The sequence below is a fragment of the Salvelinus fontinalis genome, chromosome 12, assembly GCF_029448725.1.
Source record: "Salvelinus fontinalis isolate EN_2023a chromosome 12, ASM2944872v1, whole genome shotgun sequence".
NCBI lineage: Eukaryota > Metazoa > Chordata > Actinopteri > Salmoniformes > Salmonidae > Salvelinus > Salvelinus fontinalis.
The window spans coordinates 42,905,274-42,925,100 of NC_074676.1; the positions used below are offsets into that span (position 1 = coordinate 42,905,274).

A 19,827-nucleotide genomic window follows, 5' to 3' on the forward strand; every position below is an offset into this window, starting at 1 on the left:
GTGGAGTAGTAGGGTAGTGGAGTAGTGGAGTAGTGTGGTAGTGGAGTAGTAGGGTAGTGGAGTAGTGGAGAATTATAGTAGTGGAGTAGTGGAGTAGTGGAGTAGTGGAGTAGTATGGTACTGGAGTAGTGTGGTAGTGTGGTAGTGGAGTAGTGGAGTAGTAGGGTAGTGGAGAATTATAGTAGTTGAGTAGTGGGGTAGTGGAGAATTATAGTAGTTGAGTAGTGGGGTAGTGGAGTAGTGGAGTAGTAGGGTAGTGGAGTAGTGGAGTAGTATGGCACTGGAGTAGTGTGGTAGTGGAGTAGTAGCGTAGTGGAGTAGTGGAGTAGTAGAGTAGTGAAGTAGTGGAGTAGTAGGATAGTGGAGTAGTGGAGAAGTATGGTACTGGAGTAGTGTGGTAGTGTGGTAGTGGAGTAGTAGGGTAGTGGAGAATTATAGTAGTTGAGTAGTGGAGTAGTGGAGTAGTAGGGTAGTGGAGTAGTGGAGAATTGGAGTAGTAGGGTAGTGGAGAATTATACTAGTTGAGTAGTGGGGTAGTGGAGTAGTGGAGTAGTATGGCACTGGAGTAGTGGAGTAGTGGAGTAGTAGGGTAGTGGAGTAGTAGGGTAGTGGAGTAGTGGAGTAGTAGGGTAGTGGAGTAGTGGAGTAGTATGGTACTGGAGTAGTGTGGTAGTGGAGTAGTAGGGTAGTGGAGAATGATAGTAGTGGGGTAGTGGAGTAGTGGAGTAGTAGGGTAGTGGAGTAGTGGAGTAGTGGAGTAGTAGGGTAGTGGAGAATTATAGTAGTTGAGTAGTGGGGTAGTGGAGTAGTATGGTACTGGAGTTGTATGGTACTGGAGTAGTAGAGTAGTGGAGTAGTGTGGTAGTGGAGTAGTATAGTAGTGGAGTAGTAGGGTAATGGAGTAGTATAGTAGTGGAGTAGTATCGTAGTGGAGTGGTGGAGTAGTATGGTCGGGTGGTAGTGGGGTAGTGGAGTAGTATAGTAGTGGATAATTATAGTAGTGGGGTAGTGGAGTAGTATAGTAGTGGGGTAGTGGAGTAGTATAGTAGTAGGGTAGTATAGTAGTGGATTAGTGGGTAGTATATTAGTGGGTAGTATATTAGTGGAGTAGTTTAGTAGTAGGGTAGTGGGGTAATATAGTAGTGGGGTAGTGGAGTAGTAGAGTAGTGGTGTAGTATAGTAGTATATTAGTGGAGTAGTATAGTGGTATGGTAGTGGAGTAGTGGAGTAGTGGAGTAGTGTAGTAGTAGGGTAGTGGAGTAGTATAGTAGTGGAGTAGTATAGTAGTGGAGTAATTTAGTAGTGGGGTAGTATAGTAGTGGGGTAGTGGAGTAGTATAGTAGTGGAGTAGTATATTGGTAGGGTAGTGGAGTAGTGGAGTAGTATAGTAGTAGGGTAGTGGATTAGTGTAGTAGTGGGGTAGTGGAGTAGTATAGTAGTGGATTAGTGGGTAGTATATTAGTGGAGTAGTTTAGTAGTGGGGTAGTATAGTAGTGGGGTAGTGGAGTAGTATAGTAGTGGGGTAGTGGAGTAGTATAGTAGTGGGGTAGTGGAGTAGTGGAGTAGTAGGGTAGTGGAGTAGTGGGGTAGTAGGTTAGTGGAGTAGTCTATTAGTAGGGTAGTGGAATAGTATATTAGTGGGGTAGTGGATTGGTAGTGTAGTAGTGGAGAAGTGAAGTAGTATAGTAGTAGGGTAGTGGGGTAGTGGAGTAGTAGGTTAGCGGAGTAGTATAGTAGTATGGTAGTGGAGTAGTTTAGTAGTAGGGTAGTGGAGTTGTATAGTAGTAGTGGAGTAGTAGTAGGGTAGTAGAGTAGTATAGTTGTGGGGTAGTGGAGTAGTATAGTAGTAGGGTAGTGGAGTATAATAGTAGTGGAGTACAGTGGTAGTGGAGTAGAGGGGTGGTGGAGTGTTATAGTAGAGGGGTAGTGGATAGTGGGGAAGTATACTAGTTGGGTATTAAAATAGTGGATTAATGGGGAAATATATTAGAGGAGTAGAGGGGTAGTATAGTAGAGTAATAGTGGGGTAGTATAGTAGTGGGGTATTATAGTAGTGTAATAATGGGGTAGTATAGCAGAGGGGTAGTGGAGTACTTGAATAGTATAGTAGTGGAGTAGTGGGGTAGTATAGTAGAGGGGTAGTGGAGTAGTATATTAGAGAGGTAGTAGAGTAGTGTATTAGTTTTGTAGTGGGGTAGGATAGTAGTGGGTTAGTGGATGAGTGGGATAGTATAGTAGTGGCGTAATATAGTAGTATAGCAGTGGAGTATTATAGTAGTGGATTAGTGGGGTAGTGGGGTAGTGTTGTAGTGGATAAGTATAGTAGTGGAGCAGTGTATTATTGCGGTAGTATATTATTGGAGTATTATACCAGTGTAGTAGTATTGTAGTAACGCAGTACCGTAGTGGAGTGGTATATTGGTGGAGTAGTATAGTAGTGGAGTAGTATACAAGTGGAGTAGTATAGTAGTGTAGTAGTGGATTAGTATAGTAATGGGGTATTATAGTGGTGGTGTTGTGTATTACTGGGATCGTATAGTAGTATAGTAGTGGGGTAGTGGAGTGGTGTGGTAGTGGATTAGTAGGGTTGTATAGTAGTGGAGTAGTATACTAGTGGAGTAGTGGGTTATTGGATTAGTATAGTAGTGGATTAGTGGGGTGGTATAATAGTGGAGTAGTGGGGTATTGGGGTCGTAGAGTAGTGGAGTAGTATAGTAGTGGAGTTTTGGAATCAGTGGAGTAGTGGGGTAGTATACTAGTGGGGTAGTGGAGTAGTGGAGTAGTGGGGTTGTATAGTTGTGGAATAGTAAAGTAGTGGAGTAGTATAATAGTATGTTATTGAAGTAGTATAGTAGAGGATTAAAGGAGTATTGGAGTAGTCTAGTGGCGGAGTAGTAATGTAGTTGAGTAGAATGTGTTTAGAGTATTGGAGCAGTGAGCTAGTATAATGGCGGATTAGTGAGGTAGCATAGTCGTGGAGGAATGCGGTAGTATAGTGATGTAGCAGTGCAGTCGTGCATTAGTAAAATGTAGTATAGTAGCATAGCAGTGGTATAGGGGAGTAATGGAATGGTATAGCAGTGTAGTAGTGGGGTAGTATAGTAGTATAGTATAGTGGTGGAGTAGTGGGGTATTGGAGTAGTATAGGAGTGGAGTGGTGTAGTAGTGAGGTAGTATAGCGGTGAGGTGGTATAGTAGTGTATTGTTGTAATAGTGGTGTTGTTTAGTAGTGAGCTAGTGGGGTAGGTGTGTGCTACGAAATGTCTAAGCGTGTCTGTACTAGAGTGCACACATATTTGTGTCTACAGAAATTCACACACTCACTACGGTGTTACTGTTACTGACTGTAGTGTAGCTGTCAATTGCTGTACTCACTACTCAGTCAATGTCGAAATGAATTGAATATCAATTCATCAATAGGAGAAATAGGTCATTGTGTTTTCTGACCTTTGAACCTGGAATTGAATCATCTGAATTGACTTGAGTCAAAATAAAAAGACAGAAAGATATCGTAGGTCTGCTTGTCCAACATTATGCCGTCGAAGGTGTGACCCAGTCACTGAAAATATTGGTTTTAGTAGTCTCAGTTTATACTGACTCTATCGATGCCTAACCTTTCGCCCAGGTCTGTTAAAAACAAATGTTCACCCCAGTAAAAGGCTCTCTCTCTATAGTGAAGAAAATATTTTTTTTTCCTATACAAAACATACTCATACGAGCAGCCTTCATATTTTCCACAATAGGAAAGGGAGAGAACACTGTACAGTTCCAGCACAGACTATTATTACTTATTGACATACCTAGATGTACAAACCACAAACCGCACTCTCTCTTCAAAAACACACCTTGTTTAACCTTTTAGAGAAAAATATAGATGAATAAAAGTTTTGTTTGTTTGCCTTCTCCACAGTGCCTGGGCCACCCTCTCTGTCGGTGGCTCAGGATTCAGAGACGTCGGCCGTGGTGTGCTGGGACGCACCCGATGTTATGATCCCTGGCATGGGGCTGCAGGGTTACCGGCTTCAGTTTGGCCGTAAGGACGTGTCCCCCCTGGCTACTCTGGAGTTCACCCCCCAGGAGAGGCAGTACACGGTGGCTAGTGTCCACCGCGGTGCCACCTACCTCTTCAAAGTCCAGGCCAAGAGTCGGGGTGGCTTCGGTGAGGAGGCGACAGCCGAACTGCAGGTGCCCGAACACACACCCCAGGGGTACCCCCAAATCAGAGAAACCTCCAACGTGACCTGCTGCTCGGTGGAGTTGTCATGGTCGCCCCCGGTGCTGGCAGAGCGCAACGGGGACATCACAGAGTACACACTAGCATACCAGGAGACGGGCTTGGGGGGCGCACCCCGGGAACTCAGCCTGCCCGCAAGCCAGTCCACCTACGTGCTCAACAGCCTCAAACCCAACTCGGCGTACGACGTGAAAATACGCGCGCACACGAGTGTAGGTCCAGGGCCCTACAGCCCGCCGATCCAGTATCGGACAGTGGCGTTTGAGACAGGTAGGGCTTACCTGTTTCTCTCCCGACCCGGGGGAAAAACAAACAAAAATAACAACAAGCGACAACACAAAAATGAAAGCAACTCCCCCTCCAATCACCTTCACTTCTTCTCCACGACAAAAATCCTAGAACCTAAAAATGTTTGCGGGGAACTCTCACTTCACTAACCCAAAGGTAAAACCAGTCAGTAAGTTACAGTCAGTCAGTTTGAAAAAGGGGAGGAGCTGCTGCGTTCAAGGTAAGTGCAAGTCGGTCAGACAGCTTGTCAGACTCCTTGCTGCCCTTTGCAGCCAGGCACACTCACACAGCTAATGCAACCTGACACTTACACACCCCCTAGTTTGCACAACAACAAAAAAAGAAGCAGGACCTCTGTGTTTAAGTCACTCAAAGACTTTGTTTTTAGTCCATTTAGGTTAGCAAGAGCAAGATTTTGGTTCTTTATTTTCTTTGTTTTTCAGTTTGTTTTGAGTCCCTCCCCCACTCTGTTCCCTCCCCTTGTCACATTATGGGATGGGCGTGCAGCATGGCGTCCCCCTGATGCACTGATAATGACTGTGGGCATGCTGTGTTTGGGTTTGTCTTTGTGCCCGCCGGGCAGCATGTTGTGGGCAGTGCCAACCCAGGCTCAGAGCGCCAAGGAGACGGTTTCCGCCACAACCACGAGGGTCAATGACTCCTGGTTTTCACTGGGATGGGGTATTGTCTTGTAGAAAGATGTGGTGGGCAGAGATGGGTTGGCACTGCCCTGGTGGCCAGCCAGCGGGCAAGTCCGTGCCCCATGGGTCCGTCTGTGCGCCATGGGTCTCCCGTGCTATGTGTCTAACCAATAGTGTTGCCCCCTTCACAGCCTATCACAGCACGGCTCACGGCCCGCTCAATACTCCAATCCAGAGGAAGGAAAACAACAAATACAACCTACTCTTTTATTTCTAATCTCTCTCTCCCTCCTCACTTCCCCAGCTCTCCAAACTAAACACATCCTCTCTGTTTTTGTTTTGTTCCTTTGTCTTCTTCTTTCTGTTCTCTCTCACAACAGACGTCCCAAAGAACTTCACGGTGAAGTGGGTAACCAAGACGACGGTCTTGCTAACATGGAAGTTTGTTGAGAGGCGGTTCCCATTTCGGTGCACGGTAAGAGACACACACACACACATAAACATGTAGAGTGTTCCTGCTCTATGAATACATTTTTGAATAATTATGCTACTGACTGCAATTGTGATTTAATTAAAAGTTCAAACGATGCAGTCTCGCAGAGAACAAATTCAAGAGTTTATTCATCCTTTTCAGAGTCCAAAAACATGCATGCGTACGCACAGCACTGTTCTACAATATTGGACCGTTGGCTTTTATACTTTTCAAATTCTCAGTGCGGCTCAAGCAAGTTCTCCAACCGTCACCCCATTTAAATACAAGACGTGAATGCGAAGCCGCTGCTGTTTGGGAATGTTGGGCTGCCCCCCCCCCCCCCGCAGATGGTGATCTCAGAGCCGTTTAGCCATGTCACAATGGGGTGCCGTTGCTATGTCACAATGGGGTGCCGTTGCTATGTCACAATGGGGTGCCGTTGCTATGTCACAATGGGGTGCCGGACTATCGCGTCTCTACGTCTGTGGACTCAGAATTATGCTTTGCAGGGAAAAGTCTACAGACACCCAGACATACATGCCATCTTTGAACACACTATTTCCAAAGAATATCTCCTACAGACTCATTTTACATTTTACATGCTTTAAGCCAGTGTTCTACCCGGCGCTGAGACAGACAGAGACTGGTATACTACTCCACTACTATAGAGACAGACAGAGACTACTATACTACTCCACTACTATAGAGACAGACAGATACTACTATACTACTCCACTACTATAGAGACAGACAGAGATGACTACACTACTCCACTACTATAGAGACAGACAGATACTACTATACTACTCCACTACTATAGAGACAGACGGATAACTTTCCTATTTTTGTATTTTTTGTGTGTCTCCATTTGTTTGTCAATCTTTCCATCCATCCCCCGGTACAGATCGAGTACAACCGTCAGAAGATTGACGTGGACGCCCGGCTGACCAAGACGCTGGTCACCAGCCTGCGGCCTAACACCACCTATGAGTTCCGGGTCACGTGTCAGGAGAACACAGAGGGTGGACCTCGCCACCGTGTGGTCGCTAGGACCACACCGCCCATCCTGGTCAAGAAGCCCAGGCTGGACCTCTACTCGGAGCCAGACAACATTCTGACCATGGGTTTCGCCCCGGTAGAGACCAAGGACATCAAGTGAGACAAATGGAAATGTTTATCTGAAGTTTATTTCCTTCTGTCCTCCTTTCTCTCTCTCTCTCTCTTTCTCTTTCTCTTTCTCTTTCTCCTTTCTCTTTCAATTCGCTTTGCTTTATTGGCATGACATAACAATGTACATATTGTCAAAGCTTATTTTGGATATTTACAATAAAAAATAAATAAAATGAAAATCAAAATTGTCAACGTAACAACAATAACCAAGGGTCAAAATAACCATACATTCAACAATAACAATAAGCATACAGTAGAGTACATGTGCAGGTTGATTGGTCTGTCAGACACTGTCCCTCAACTTATGGCAGGCAGCAATGTAGTGCGCTGCCAACCCACAGCTCTCTGCGTCCTCCTCCAACAGGATGGGTAGCCTACTCTCATCAGACAGGTCTTTGAAACCTTGAATAAGGGTTTCAAATTTGGGGAAATGACACTCTAATTGTTTTATATTTTTGACATTTTGTCAGGAAATGCAGCTCCGTCTCAGGTTCTGCTGTTGTGCAGTGGTTGCACAGCCTTTCCTCTACAGGGAGCCAGGTTTCCTGTGTCTACCCTTCTCAATGGCAAGGCTGTGCTCACTGAGCCTGTACTTTGTCAAGGTTTTTCTAAGGTTTTGATCAGTAACCATGGTCAAATATTTAGCCACAGTGTACTGTCGATTTAGGGCCAGATAGCACTGCTTTGTGTTTGTGCTTGTGTTTCCCAATAAGCAATATAGTTTTGTTTTGACTGTGTTGTAATTTGGTTTATCCTGATTGATTGGATGTTCTGGTCCTGAGGCTGCAGTGTGTTAGTAGAACAGGTTTGTGAACTCAGCCCCAGGACCAGCTGGATGAGGGGACTATTTTCTTTGCTCAGCTCTTGGCATTGCAGGGCTTGGTAATGAAATGAGAGGGGGTCACTGTATTTTAGATGTTTCCAAAACTTAATTGCTCTTTTTTGAGTTTTTATTATTAGTGAATATTGGCCTAATTCTGCCCTGCATGCATTGTTTGTAGTTTTCCTCTGGACATGTAGGAGAATCTTACAGAACTCTGCATGCAGGGTTTCAATGGGGTGTTTGTCCCAGTTGATGAAATCTTGTTTTGCAAGTGGACCCCACACCTCGCTGCCATAACGTGCAATTGGTTCAATGACATATTCAATTAGTTTTAGGCATTTCAATTTGAATTTGCTTTTTAATGGCGTAGAATGCCCTGCGTGCTTTCTCTCTCAGTTCATTCACTGCCTCATTAAGGTGTCCAGTTGAGCTTATTTTTAAACCTAAGTAATTGTAGTGTGTACAGTACTCTATATATTTTGTACCAATTGAGAACTTTGGTCTAATTCCCTGAGATCTGGATCTTCTCTGGAAAATAATTATTTTAGTCTTTTTGGGGTTTTGCTGCCAGGGCCCAGGTCTGGCAGTACTGCTCTGCTGTAGGCCATGTGCTGTGGGTGACAGCAGGCATAGGTCATCTGCGAAGAGTAGGCATTTAACTTCTGAATTGTGGAGACTAGCACCAGGGGCTGAGGATTTTTCTAGAATAGTGGCCAGTTCGTTAATGTAAATATTGAAGAGTGCAGGGCTCAGATTGCAACCCTGGCGAAGGCCCCGGCCCTGGTTAAAGAATTCTGTTCTTTTCTTACCAATTTTAATGCTGCACGTATTGCCAGTATACATTGATTTAATTATGTCATGTTTTACCCCCTACACCACTTTCAATAACTTTGTAGAACAGTCCTGTATGCCAAATAGAATCAAATGCTTTTTGGAAGTCGATAAAGCAAGCGTATATTTTGGGATTATTTTGATGGACATGTTTATCTATCAGGGTGTGTAGGGTGTAAATATGATCAGTTGTGCGATGTTTTGGTATAAATCCAATTTGGCTTTTACTCAAGACATTGTGCTTATTAAGGAAGTTTAGAACTCTTACATTGATAATACTACAGAAAACCTTCCCCAGGTTACTGTTCACACAAATGCCTCTGTAATTGTTAGGGTCAAATTTGTCTCCGTTCTTAAAGATTGGGGTTATGAGTCCTTGATTCCAGATGTCAGATAAATAACCTACACTCAGGATCAAATTAAAAAGTTTTAATATGTCCAATTGAGATTTTGCACTAGTGAGTTTGAGCATCTTATTTAGTATGTCATTATTTCCGCATGCCTTTTTAAATTTGAGAGCCTGAAGTTTCTTATAGAGCTCCTGGTCAGTAATTGGGGAGTCCAGTGGATTTTGATTGTCCTTTATAGCTTTTTCTAATCCATTCAACTTCTCATGAATTTGGCGTTGTTCTGCGTTTGTGTCAATTTGAACGGTGTGGTAGAGTGTTTTAAAATGGGTTGTCCATATGTCACCATTTTGTATTGCTAATTCCTCTTGTTTAGATTTTTTTCGTTTTTTCCAATTTTGCCAGAAGTTGTTTGTGTTTATGGACTCCTCAATTAGTGTCAGCTGCTTGCTGTTGTCTCTCTCTCTTACTGTAGCTCTCTCTCTCTCTCTCTCTTTCTCTCTCTCTCTTACTGTAGCTCTCTCTCTCTTACTGTAGCTCTCTCTCTCTCTCTCACTGTAGCTGTCTCTCTCTCTCTCACTGTAGCTGTCTCTCTCTCTCTCTCTTACTGTAGCTCTCTCTCTCTCTTTCTCTCTCTCTCTTACTGTAGCTCTCTCTCTCTCTTACTGTAGCTCTCTCTCACTCTCTCACTGTAGCTGTCTCTCTCTCTCTCTTACTGTAGCTGTCTCTCTCTCTTTCTCTCTCTCTCTCTTACTGTAGCTCTCTCTCTCTCTCTTTCTCTCTCTCTCTTACTGTAGCTCTCTCTCTCTCTTACTGTAGCTCTCTCTCACTCTCTCACTGTAGCTGTCTCTCTCTCTCTTAATGTAGCTGTCTCTCTCTCTTTCTCTCTCTCTCTTACTGTAGCTCTCTCTCTCTCTTTCTCTCTCTCTCTTACTGTAGCTCTCTCTCTCTTACTGTAGCTCTCTCTCTCACTCTCTCACTGTAGCTGTCTCTCTCTCTCTTACTGTAGCTGTCTCTCTCTCTTTCTCTCTCTCTCTCTTACTGTAGCTCTCTCTCTCTCTTTCTCTCTCTCTCTTACTGTAGCTCTCTCTCTCTCTTACTGTAGCTCTCTCTCTCACTCTCACCGTAGCTGTCTCTCTCTCTCTTACTGTAGCTCTCTCTCTCACTCTCTCACTGTAGCTGTCTCTCTCTCTCTTACTGTAGCTCTCTCTCTCTTTCTCTCTCTCTCTCTTTCACACTGTAGCTGTCTCTCTCTCTCTCTTACTGCAGCTCTCTCTGTCACTCTCTTACTGTAGCTCTCTCTCTCTCTCTCACTGTAGCTGTGTCTCTCTCTCTTTTGAGGGAAAAATTTGGTATTCACCTTATTTGTTGGCTATGTAACAATTATTTACTTAATCCAACAGTAAGATATTTCTGTCCTGCTAATGCTGTGTTTTATGGCATCCACTCTAGCACCCTGCAGCTAGTCTGGGTGTTGAGGACATGGGTTCTACTAGAGATAGCTTGAAGCTAACAATTGACTTGTGTTGGTGATAAAAACCTAAAAGCTAGCATTCTATAGACAAGATGTGGTGTGTGTGACTGGAGATAGAGAGAGCCTGGACGAGTTAAGAACAATGCCTCATTGTCTCATCTTCCTGGCATCTGGGAAACTAAGTAAAATACCATTCCGTGTAGATAACCAAGGTGGCTTATGGGAAGGTTAGAAGTGACTGACTAAGCAATCTTGATATCAGCTATATAGAAACTGTGCATCGTCTGTAAAGGCTAGACTCTCAGCCTAACAGTCAGTCAAGACTGGTGGGCTGACGGTCTCATTGTTGCAGTAATTAATCAATATTAAATAAAGATGATTGTTTGAAGAAATGACCAAGACCAAGTCTCTCTCAGTACTGAATTTCCACAACTCTCTCTCTCTTACTGTAGTTGTCTCTCTGTCTCTCTCTTGAACTCCCACATAGCACACATTACGCCTTACTTTCTTGACCTCTCTCTTGCCAACCTTCTGACCTTCTCTCTATTTTCTGCTCTCATTCTGGTGTTTCATTATTCATATGTTCTCTCTCATTCTTTTTACTGTCACTTACCATCTCTCTCTCACACACACACACACACACACACACATACACACACACACACACACACACTTTCAGGCTAAACCCAAGCTAGCTAGTCCCTGTACTATAAGTTAATGTTATGGTTCTCTGAGGATGTTGACGGTAGTGATGTCTGTGTGTGTTGCAGGGACTTTTATGTGGTGGCGGTACCACTAAAGAAGGGTTTGGGGACTGCACGCCATCTCAAGAACCCAGACGAAATGGACCTGGAAGAGGTAAGAACCAAGAAATGACTCTCATTTAAATGTGGCCTGCGATAGATTATCATCCAGTACATGGGGCTGTACTTGTACCTCAAGCTGCCTCGTGCTACAATGCATCTGAACACAAAGTTATTAGCATTAAGGGAATTGGTAGCTACAGATACAAAGACCTCAAAACAACACGTTGCTCGCCCACATGTATGTCTGTCCAAGTGTTCCTCGTGCCACGGAGATGTTCATAGCAACGTCGGAGTGGGTCCCGTAGTTTTCCTCCAGCGTGTTCCCTCCATCCCTCCAACTGACATGCATGCTCCCACCCTTCCTTCCTGCCTCGGTTGCTAGGTGTGACCTTGAGCTGTGATCAGAGGCGAGCTATTCTATTTGGAATTACCCATGTTCCACCTCTTCAGCAAAGTTCTTCATATTCTGTTGTAAATGAATAGAGAAACCTGGTCTGCCAGGGTCTGGTGCCAACAAGCAGCCTATTGACGGAGTGTATGGAGGGAATCGACCTGCAAAACCCCATCGAGGAAGTTTTCGGCTGACATTTGGATTTTTACACAAACTATCTTCATAGATTCGTTGGGTGGTTGAACGTTCTTCGTCTTCACACACTGACTGATCAGATTGATGGATGGCCCGATAGGAATGACTGATGGGTAGACAGATAGGTGGACGGATAGATACAGACAGGCGGATGGGCGGGCGGGCAGACGAATGTAGATACTGTTGATGGATACGGTGGGTCATCTCTTCCCATTTTCAACATTGTTAGAGAACATGCGTTAAGATTCTCTGTCAACTTGGTCAAATAGAGATGAACACATATCTAGAGAGATGGATAGACAAATCAAATCAAAATGTTATTTGTCACATACACATGGTTAGCAGATGTTAAAGCGAGTGTAGCGAAATGCTTCTGCTTCTAGTTCCGACAATGCAGTAATAACCAACGAGTAATCTAACCTAACAATTCCACAACAACTACCTTATACACACAAGTGTAAAGGGATAAAGAATATGTACATAAAGATATATGAATGAGTGATGGTACAGAACGGCACAGGCAAGATGCAGTAGATGATATAGAGTACAGTATATACATATGAGATGAGTAATGTAGGGTATGTAAACATTATATGAAGTGGAATTGTTTTAAAGTGGCTATTGATACATTTTTTACAAATATTTTTACATTATTAAAGTGGCTGGAGTTGAGTCAGTATGTTGGCAGCAGCCACTAAATGTTAGTGGTGGCTGTTTAACAGTCTGATGGCCTTGAGATAGAAGCTGTTTTTCAGTCTCTCGGTCCCTGCTTTGATGCACCTGTACTGACCTCGCCTTCTGGATGATAGCGGGGTGAACAGGCAGTGGCTTGGGTGGTTGTTGTCCTTGATGATCTTTATGGCCTTCCTGTGACATCGGGTGGTGTAGGTGTCCTGGAGGGCAGGTAGTTTGCCCCCGGTGATGCGTTGTGCAGACCTCACTACCCTCTGGAGAGCCTTACGGTTGTGGGCGGAGCAGTTGCCGTACCAGGTGGTGATACAGCCCGACAGGATGCTCCCGATTGTGCATCTGTAAAAGTTTGTGAGTGCTTTTGGTGACAAGCCAAATTTCTTCGGCCTCTTGAGGTTGAAGAGGCGCTGCTGCGCCTTCCTCAGCACACTGTCTGTGTGGGTTGACCAATTCAGTTTGTCCGTGATGTGTACACCGAGGAACTTAAAACTTACTACCCTCTCCACTACTGTCCCGTCGATGTGGATAGGTTTTGGTAGTGGGCTGTGTCAGTGGCACTGTATTGTCCTCAAAGCGAGCAAAGAAGTTGTTTAGTCTGTCTGGGAGCAAGACATCCTGGTCCGCGACGGGGCTGGTTTTCTTTTTGTAATCCGTGATTGACTGTAGACCCTGCCACATACCTCTCGTGTCTGAGCTGTTGAATTGCGACTCTACTTTGTCTTTATACTGACGCTTAGCTTGTTTGATTGCCTTGCGGAGGGAATAGCTACACTGTATTCGGTCATGTTTCCGGTCACCCTGCCCTGATTAAAAGCAGAGGTTCGCGCTTTCAGTTTCGTGTGAATGCTGCAATCAATCCACGGTTTCTGGTTGGGGAATGTTTTAATAAACGCTGTGGGTACAACATCACCGATGCACTTGCTAGTCAACTCGCTCACCGAATCAGCGTATTCGTCAATGTTGTTGTTTGACGCAATGCGGAACACATCACAGTCCACGTGATCGAAGCAATCTTGAAGCGTGGAATCAGATTGGTCGGACCAGCGTTGAACAGACCTGAGCGTGGGAGCTTCCTGTTTTAGTTTCTGTCTATAGGCAGGGAGCAACAAAATGGAGTCGTGGTCAGCTTTTCCGAAAGGAGGGCGGGGGAGGGCCTTAAATGCGTCACGGAAGTTAGAATAATTTACCAGCCCTGGTTGCACATTCGATATGCTGATAGAATTTAGGGAGTCTTGTTTTCAGATTAGCCTTGTTAAAATCCCCATCTACAATGAATGCAGCCTTGGGATATGTGGTTTCCAGTTTACATAGAGTCAAATGAAGTTCGTTCAGGGCCATCGATGTGTCTGCTTGGGGGGGAATATATGCGGCTGTGATTATAATCGAAGAGAATTCTCTTGGTAGATAATGCGGTCGACATTTGATTGTGAGGAATTCTAAGTCAGGTGAACAGAAGGACTTGAGTTCCTGTATGTTGTTATGATCACACCACGTCTCGTTAATCATAAGGCATACCCCCCCCCCCCCTTCATGCGATGCGTGAAGAAACCAGCTGGCTGTACCGACTCCGAAAGCGTGTCTCGAGTGAACCATGTTTCCGTGAAGCAAAGAACGTTAAAGTCTCTTATGTCTCTCTGGAATGCTACCCTTGCTCGGATTTCATCTAACTTGTTGTCAAGAGACTGGACATTGGCGAGTAGTATGCTCGGGAGCGGTGCGAAATGTGCCCGTCTCCGGAGCCTGACCAGAAGACCGCTTCGTCTGCCCCTTTTACGGCGTCGTTGTTTTGGTTCGCCGGCTGGGATCTGATCCATTGTCCTGGGTGGTGGGCAAAACAGAGGATCCACTTCGAGAAAGTCGTATTCCTGGGCGTAATGTTGGTGAGTTGACGTTGCTCTTATATTCAGTAGTTCCTCCCGACTGTATGTAGTATAACCTAATATTACCTGGGGTAACACGTAAAAAAAACAAAATACTGCATAGTTTTCTAGGAACGCGAAGCGAGGTGGCCATCTCTGTCGGCGCCGGAAGTTCCTATTTTAGGAACAGAAAGACAGACACTCAGACGGACAGACACTCAGACGGACGGACGGATGGACATTTAGACAGACACTCAGACAGACATTTAGACATTTAGACAGACATTTAGACATTTAGACAGACACTCAGACAGACATTTAGACATTTAGACAGCCATTTAGACATTTAGACAGACAGACATTTAAACAGACAGACAGACAGACAGACATTTAAACAGACAGACATTTAAACAGACAGACATTTAAACAGACAGACAGACAGACAGACAGACAGACAGACAGACAGACACTCAGACACTCAGACACTCAGACACTCAGACACTCAGACACTCAGACACTCAGACACTCAGACACTCAGACTTAGACTGACTGACTGACGCTTAGACTTAGACTGACACTTAGACTGACTGACACTTAGACTGACTGACACTTAGACTGACTGACACTTAGACTGACTGACACTTAGACTGACTGACACTTAGACTGACTGACACTTAGACTGACTGACACTTAGACTGACTGACACTTAGACTGACTGACACTTAGACTGACTGACACTTAGACCGACTGACACTTAGACTGACTGACATTTAGACTGACACTCAGACAGACAGACAGACACTCAGACAGACAGACAGACAGACAGACAGACAGACAGACAGACAGACAGACAGACAGACAGACAGACAGACAGACAGACAGACAGACAGACAGACACTCAGACAGACACTCAGACACTCAGACAGACACTCAGACACTCAGACTTAGACTGACTGACTGACACTTAGACTTTGACTGACTGACACTTAGACTTTGACTGACACTTAGACTGACTGACACTTAGACTGACTGACATTTAGACTGACATTTAGACTGACATTTAGACTGACATTTAGACTGACACTCAGACATGCAGACAGACAGACAGACAGACAGACAGACACTCAGACAGACACTCAGACAGACACTCAGACAGACACTCAGACACTCAGACTTAGACTGACTGACTGACACTTAGACTTAGACTGACTGACACTTAGACTTAGACTGACTGACACTTAGACTTAGACTGACTGACACTTAGACTTAGACTGACTGACACTTAGACTTTGACTGACACTTAGACTGACTGACACTTAGACTGACTGACATTTAGACTGACACTTAGACTGACATTTAGACTGACTGACATTTAGACTGACTGACATTTAGACATGCATACTGACATTTAGACATGCAGACTGACATTTAGACTGACATTTAGACATGCAAACTGACATTTAGACTAACACCCAGACATGCAGACTGACATTTAGACTGACACTCAGACATGCAGACTGACATTTAGACAGACAGACTGACATTTAGACTGACATTTAGACAGACTGACTGACATTTAGACAGACATTTAGACAGACATTTAGACAGACATTTAGACTGACATTTAGACTGACATTTAGACTGACATTTAGACTGACATTTAGACTAACATTTAGACTGACATTTAGACTGACATTTAGACTAACATTTAGACTGACACTCAGACTGACATTTAGACATGCAGACTGACATTTAGACATGCAGACTGACATTTAGACTGACATTTAGACATGCAGACTGACATTTAGAATGACACTTAGACATGCAGACTGACATTTAGACTGACACCCAGACATGCAGACTGACATTTAGACTGACACTCAGACATGCAGACTGACATTTAGACAGACAGACTGACATTTAGACAGACAGACTGACATTTAGACTGACATTTAGACAGACAGACTGACATTTAGACTGACACTTAGACATGCAGACTGACATTTAGACTGACACCCAGACATGCAGACTAACATTTAGACTGACACTCAGACATGCAGACTGACATTTAGACAGACAGACTGACATTTAGACTGACATTTAGACAGACAGACTGACATTTAGACTGACATTTAGACAGACAGACTGACATTTAGACTGACACTTAGACATGCAGACTGACATTTAGACTGACACCCAGACATGCAGACTGACATTTAGACTGACACTCAGACATGCAGACTGACATTTAGACAGACAGACTGACATTTAGACTGACATTTAGACTGACATTTAGACTGATTTTAGACTGACATTTAGACAGACAGACTGACATTTAGACTGACATTTAGACTGACATTTAGACTGACATTTAGACTAACATTTAGACTAACATTTAGACTGACATTTAGACTGACATTTAGACTAACATTTAGACTAACACTCAGACTGACATTTAGACATGCAGACTGACAGACACTCAGACTGAAAGACATTTAGACATTCATTCAGACAGACACTCAGACTGACAGACATTTAGACATTCATTCAGACAGACACTTAGACAGACTGACATTTAGACTGACATTTAGACTGACATTTAGACTGACATTTAGACTGACATTTAGACTGACATTTAGACTGACATTGAGACAGACATTTAGACTGACACTCAGACTGACATTTAGACATGCAGACTGACAGACACTCAGACTGAAAGACATTTAGACATTCAGACAGACAGACATTTAGACAGACAGACACTCAGACACTCAGACACTCAGACAGACAGACAGACAGACAGACAGACACTTAGACTTAGACTGACTGACTGACACTTAGACTTAGACTGACTGACTGACACTTAGACTTAGACTGACTGACTGACACTTAGACTGACTGACACTTAGACTTAGACTGACTGACACTTAGACTTTCACTGACTGACACTTAGACTTTCACTGACTGACACTTAGACTTTGACTGACTGACACTTAGACTTTGACTGACTGACACTTAGACTTTGACTGACTGACACTTAGACTTTGACTGACTGACACTTAGACTTTGACTGACTGACACTTAGACTTTGACTGACTGACACTTAGACTTTGACTGACTGACACTTAGACTTAGACTGACTGACACTTAGACTGACTGACACTTAGACTGACTGACACTTAGACTGACTGACATTTAGACTGACACTTAGACACTTAGACATGCAGACTGACATTTAGACTGACACCCAGACATGCAGACTGACATTTAGACTGACACTCAGACATGCAGACTGACATTTAGACTGACACCCAGACATGCAGACTGACATTTAGACATTCAGACTGACATTTAGACTGACATTTAGACTGACATTTAGACTGACATTTAGACTGACACTTAGACTGACATTTAGACTGACATTTAGACTAACATTTAGACTGACACTCAGACTGACATTTAGACATGCAGACTGACATTTAGACATGCAGACTGACATTTAGACTGACATTTAGACATGCAGACTGACATTTAGAATGACACTTAGACATGCAGACTGACATTTAGACTGACACTCAGACATGCAGACTGACATTTAGCACAGACAGACTGACATTTAGACTGACATTTAGACAGACAGACTGACATTTAGACTGACATTTAGACAGACAGACTGACATTTAGACTGACACTTAGACATGCAGACTGACATTTAGACTGACACCCAGACATGCAGACTGACATTTAGACTGACACTCAGACATGCAGACTGACATTTAGACAGACAGACTGACATTTAGACTGACATTTAGACTGACATTTAGACTGACATTTAGACTGACATTTAGACTGACATTTAGACAGACAGACTGACATTTAGACTGACATTTAGACTGACATTTAGACTGACATTTAGACTGACATTTAGACTAACATTTAGACTAACATTTAGACTGACATTTAGACTGACATTTAGACTAACATTTAGACTAACACTCAGACTGACATTTAGACATGCAGACTGACAGACACTCAGACTGAAAGACATTTAGACATTCATTCAGACAGACACTCAGACTGACAGACATTTAGACATTCATTCAGACAGACACTTAGACAGACTGACATTTAGACTGACATTTAGACTGACATTTAGACTGACATTTAGACTGACATTTAGACTGACATTTAGACTGACATTTAGACAGACATTTAGACTGACACTCAGACTGACATTTAGACATGCAGACTGACAGACACTCAGACTGAAAGACATTTAGACATTCAGACAGACAGACATTTAGACAGACAGACACTCAGACACTCAGACACTCAGACAGACAGACAGACAGACAGACAGACACTTAGACTTAGACTGACTGACTGACACTTAGACTTAGACTGACTGACTGACACTTAGACTTAGACTGACTGACTGACACTTAGACTGACTGACACTTAGACTTAGACTGACTGACACTTAGACTTTCACTGACTGACACTTAGACTTTCACTGACTGACACTTAGACTTTGACTGACTGACACTTAGACTTTGACTGACTGACACTTAGACTTTGACTGACTGACACTTAGACTTTGACTGACTGACACTTAGACTTTGACTGACTGACACTTAGACTTTGACTGACTGACACTTAGACTTTGACTGACTGACACTTAGACTTAGACTGACTGACACTTAGACTGACTGACACTTAGACTGACTGACACTTAGACTGACTGACATTTAGACTGACACTTAGACACTTAGACATGCAGACTGACATTTAGACTGACACCCAGACATGCAGACTGACATTTAGACTGACACTCAGACATGCAGACTGACATTTAGACTGACACCCAGACATGCAGACTGACATTTAGACATTCAGACTGACATTTAGACTGACATTTAGACTGACATTTAGACTGACATTTAGACTGACATTTAGACTGACACTTAGACTGACATTTAGACTAACATTTAGACTGACACTCAGACTGACATTTAGACATGCAGACTGACATTTAGACATGCAGACTGACATTTAGACTGACATTTAGACATGCAGACTGACATTTAGAATGACACTTAGACATGCAGACTGACATTTAGACTGACACCCAGACATGCAGACTGACATTTAGACTGACACTCAGACATGCAGACTGACATTTAGACAGACAGACTGACATTTAGACTGACATTTAGACAGACAGACTGACATTTAGACTGACATTTAGACAGACAGACTGACATTTAGACTGACACTTAGACATGGAGACTGACATTTAGACTGACACCCAGACATGCAGACTAACATTTAGACTGACACTCAGACATGCAGACTGACATTTAGACAGACAGACTGACATTTAGACTGACATTTAGACAGACAGACTGACATTTAGATTGACATTTAGACAGACAGACTGACATTTAGACTGACACTTAGACATGCAGACTGACATTTAGACTGACACCCAGACATGCAGACTGACATTTAGACTGACACTCAGACATGCAGACTGACATTTAGACAGACAGACTGACATTTAGACTGACATTTAGACTGACATTTAGACTGACATTTAGACTGAC

General features: G+C 43.5%; 1 protein-coding gene across 18 annotated transcripts in view; it reads left to right on the top strand.

Annotated features, from left to right (window-relative positions):
• The window catches only part of ptprsa (protein tyrosine phosphatase receptor type Sa), a 470,296-nt gene that overhangs the window by 350,079 nt on the left and 100,390 nt on the right, over window positions 1-19,827 (top strand). For 13 of the 18 annotated variants that reach the window (XM_055940829.1, XM_055940833.1, XM_055940835.1 and 10 more), the window contains 4 exons: window positions 3,911-4,504; window positions 5,544-5,638; window positions 6,540-6,790; window positions 11,051-11,138. In XM_055940829.1, the coding sequence (XP_055796804.1) occupies window positions 3,911-4,504; window positions 5,544-5,638; window positions 6,540-6,790; window positions 11,051-11,138 (1,028 nt within the window). The remainder of the gene's footprint in view (window positions 1-3,910; window positions 4,505-5,543; window positions 5,639-6,539; window positions 6,791-11,050; window positions 11,139-19,827) is intronic. The other 5 variants (XM_055940839.1, XM_055940840.1, XM_055940841.1 and 2 more) reach the window with 1 other exon arrangement.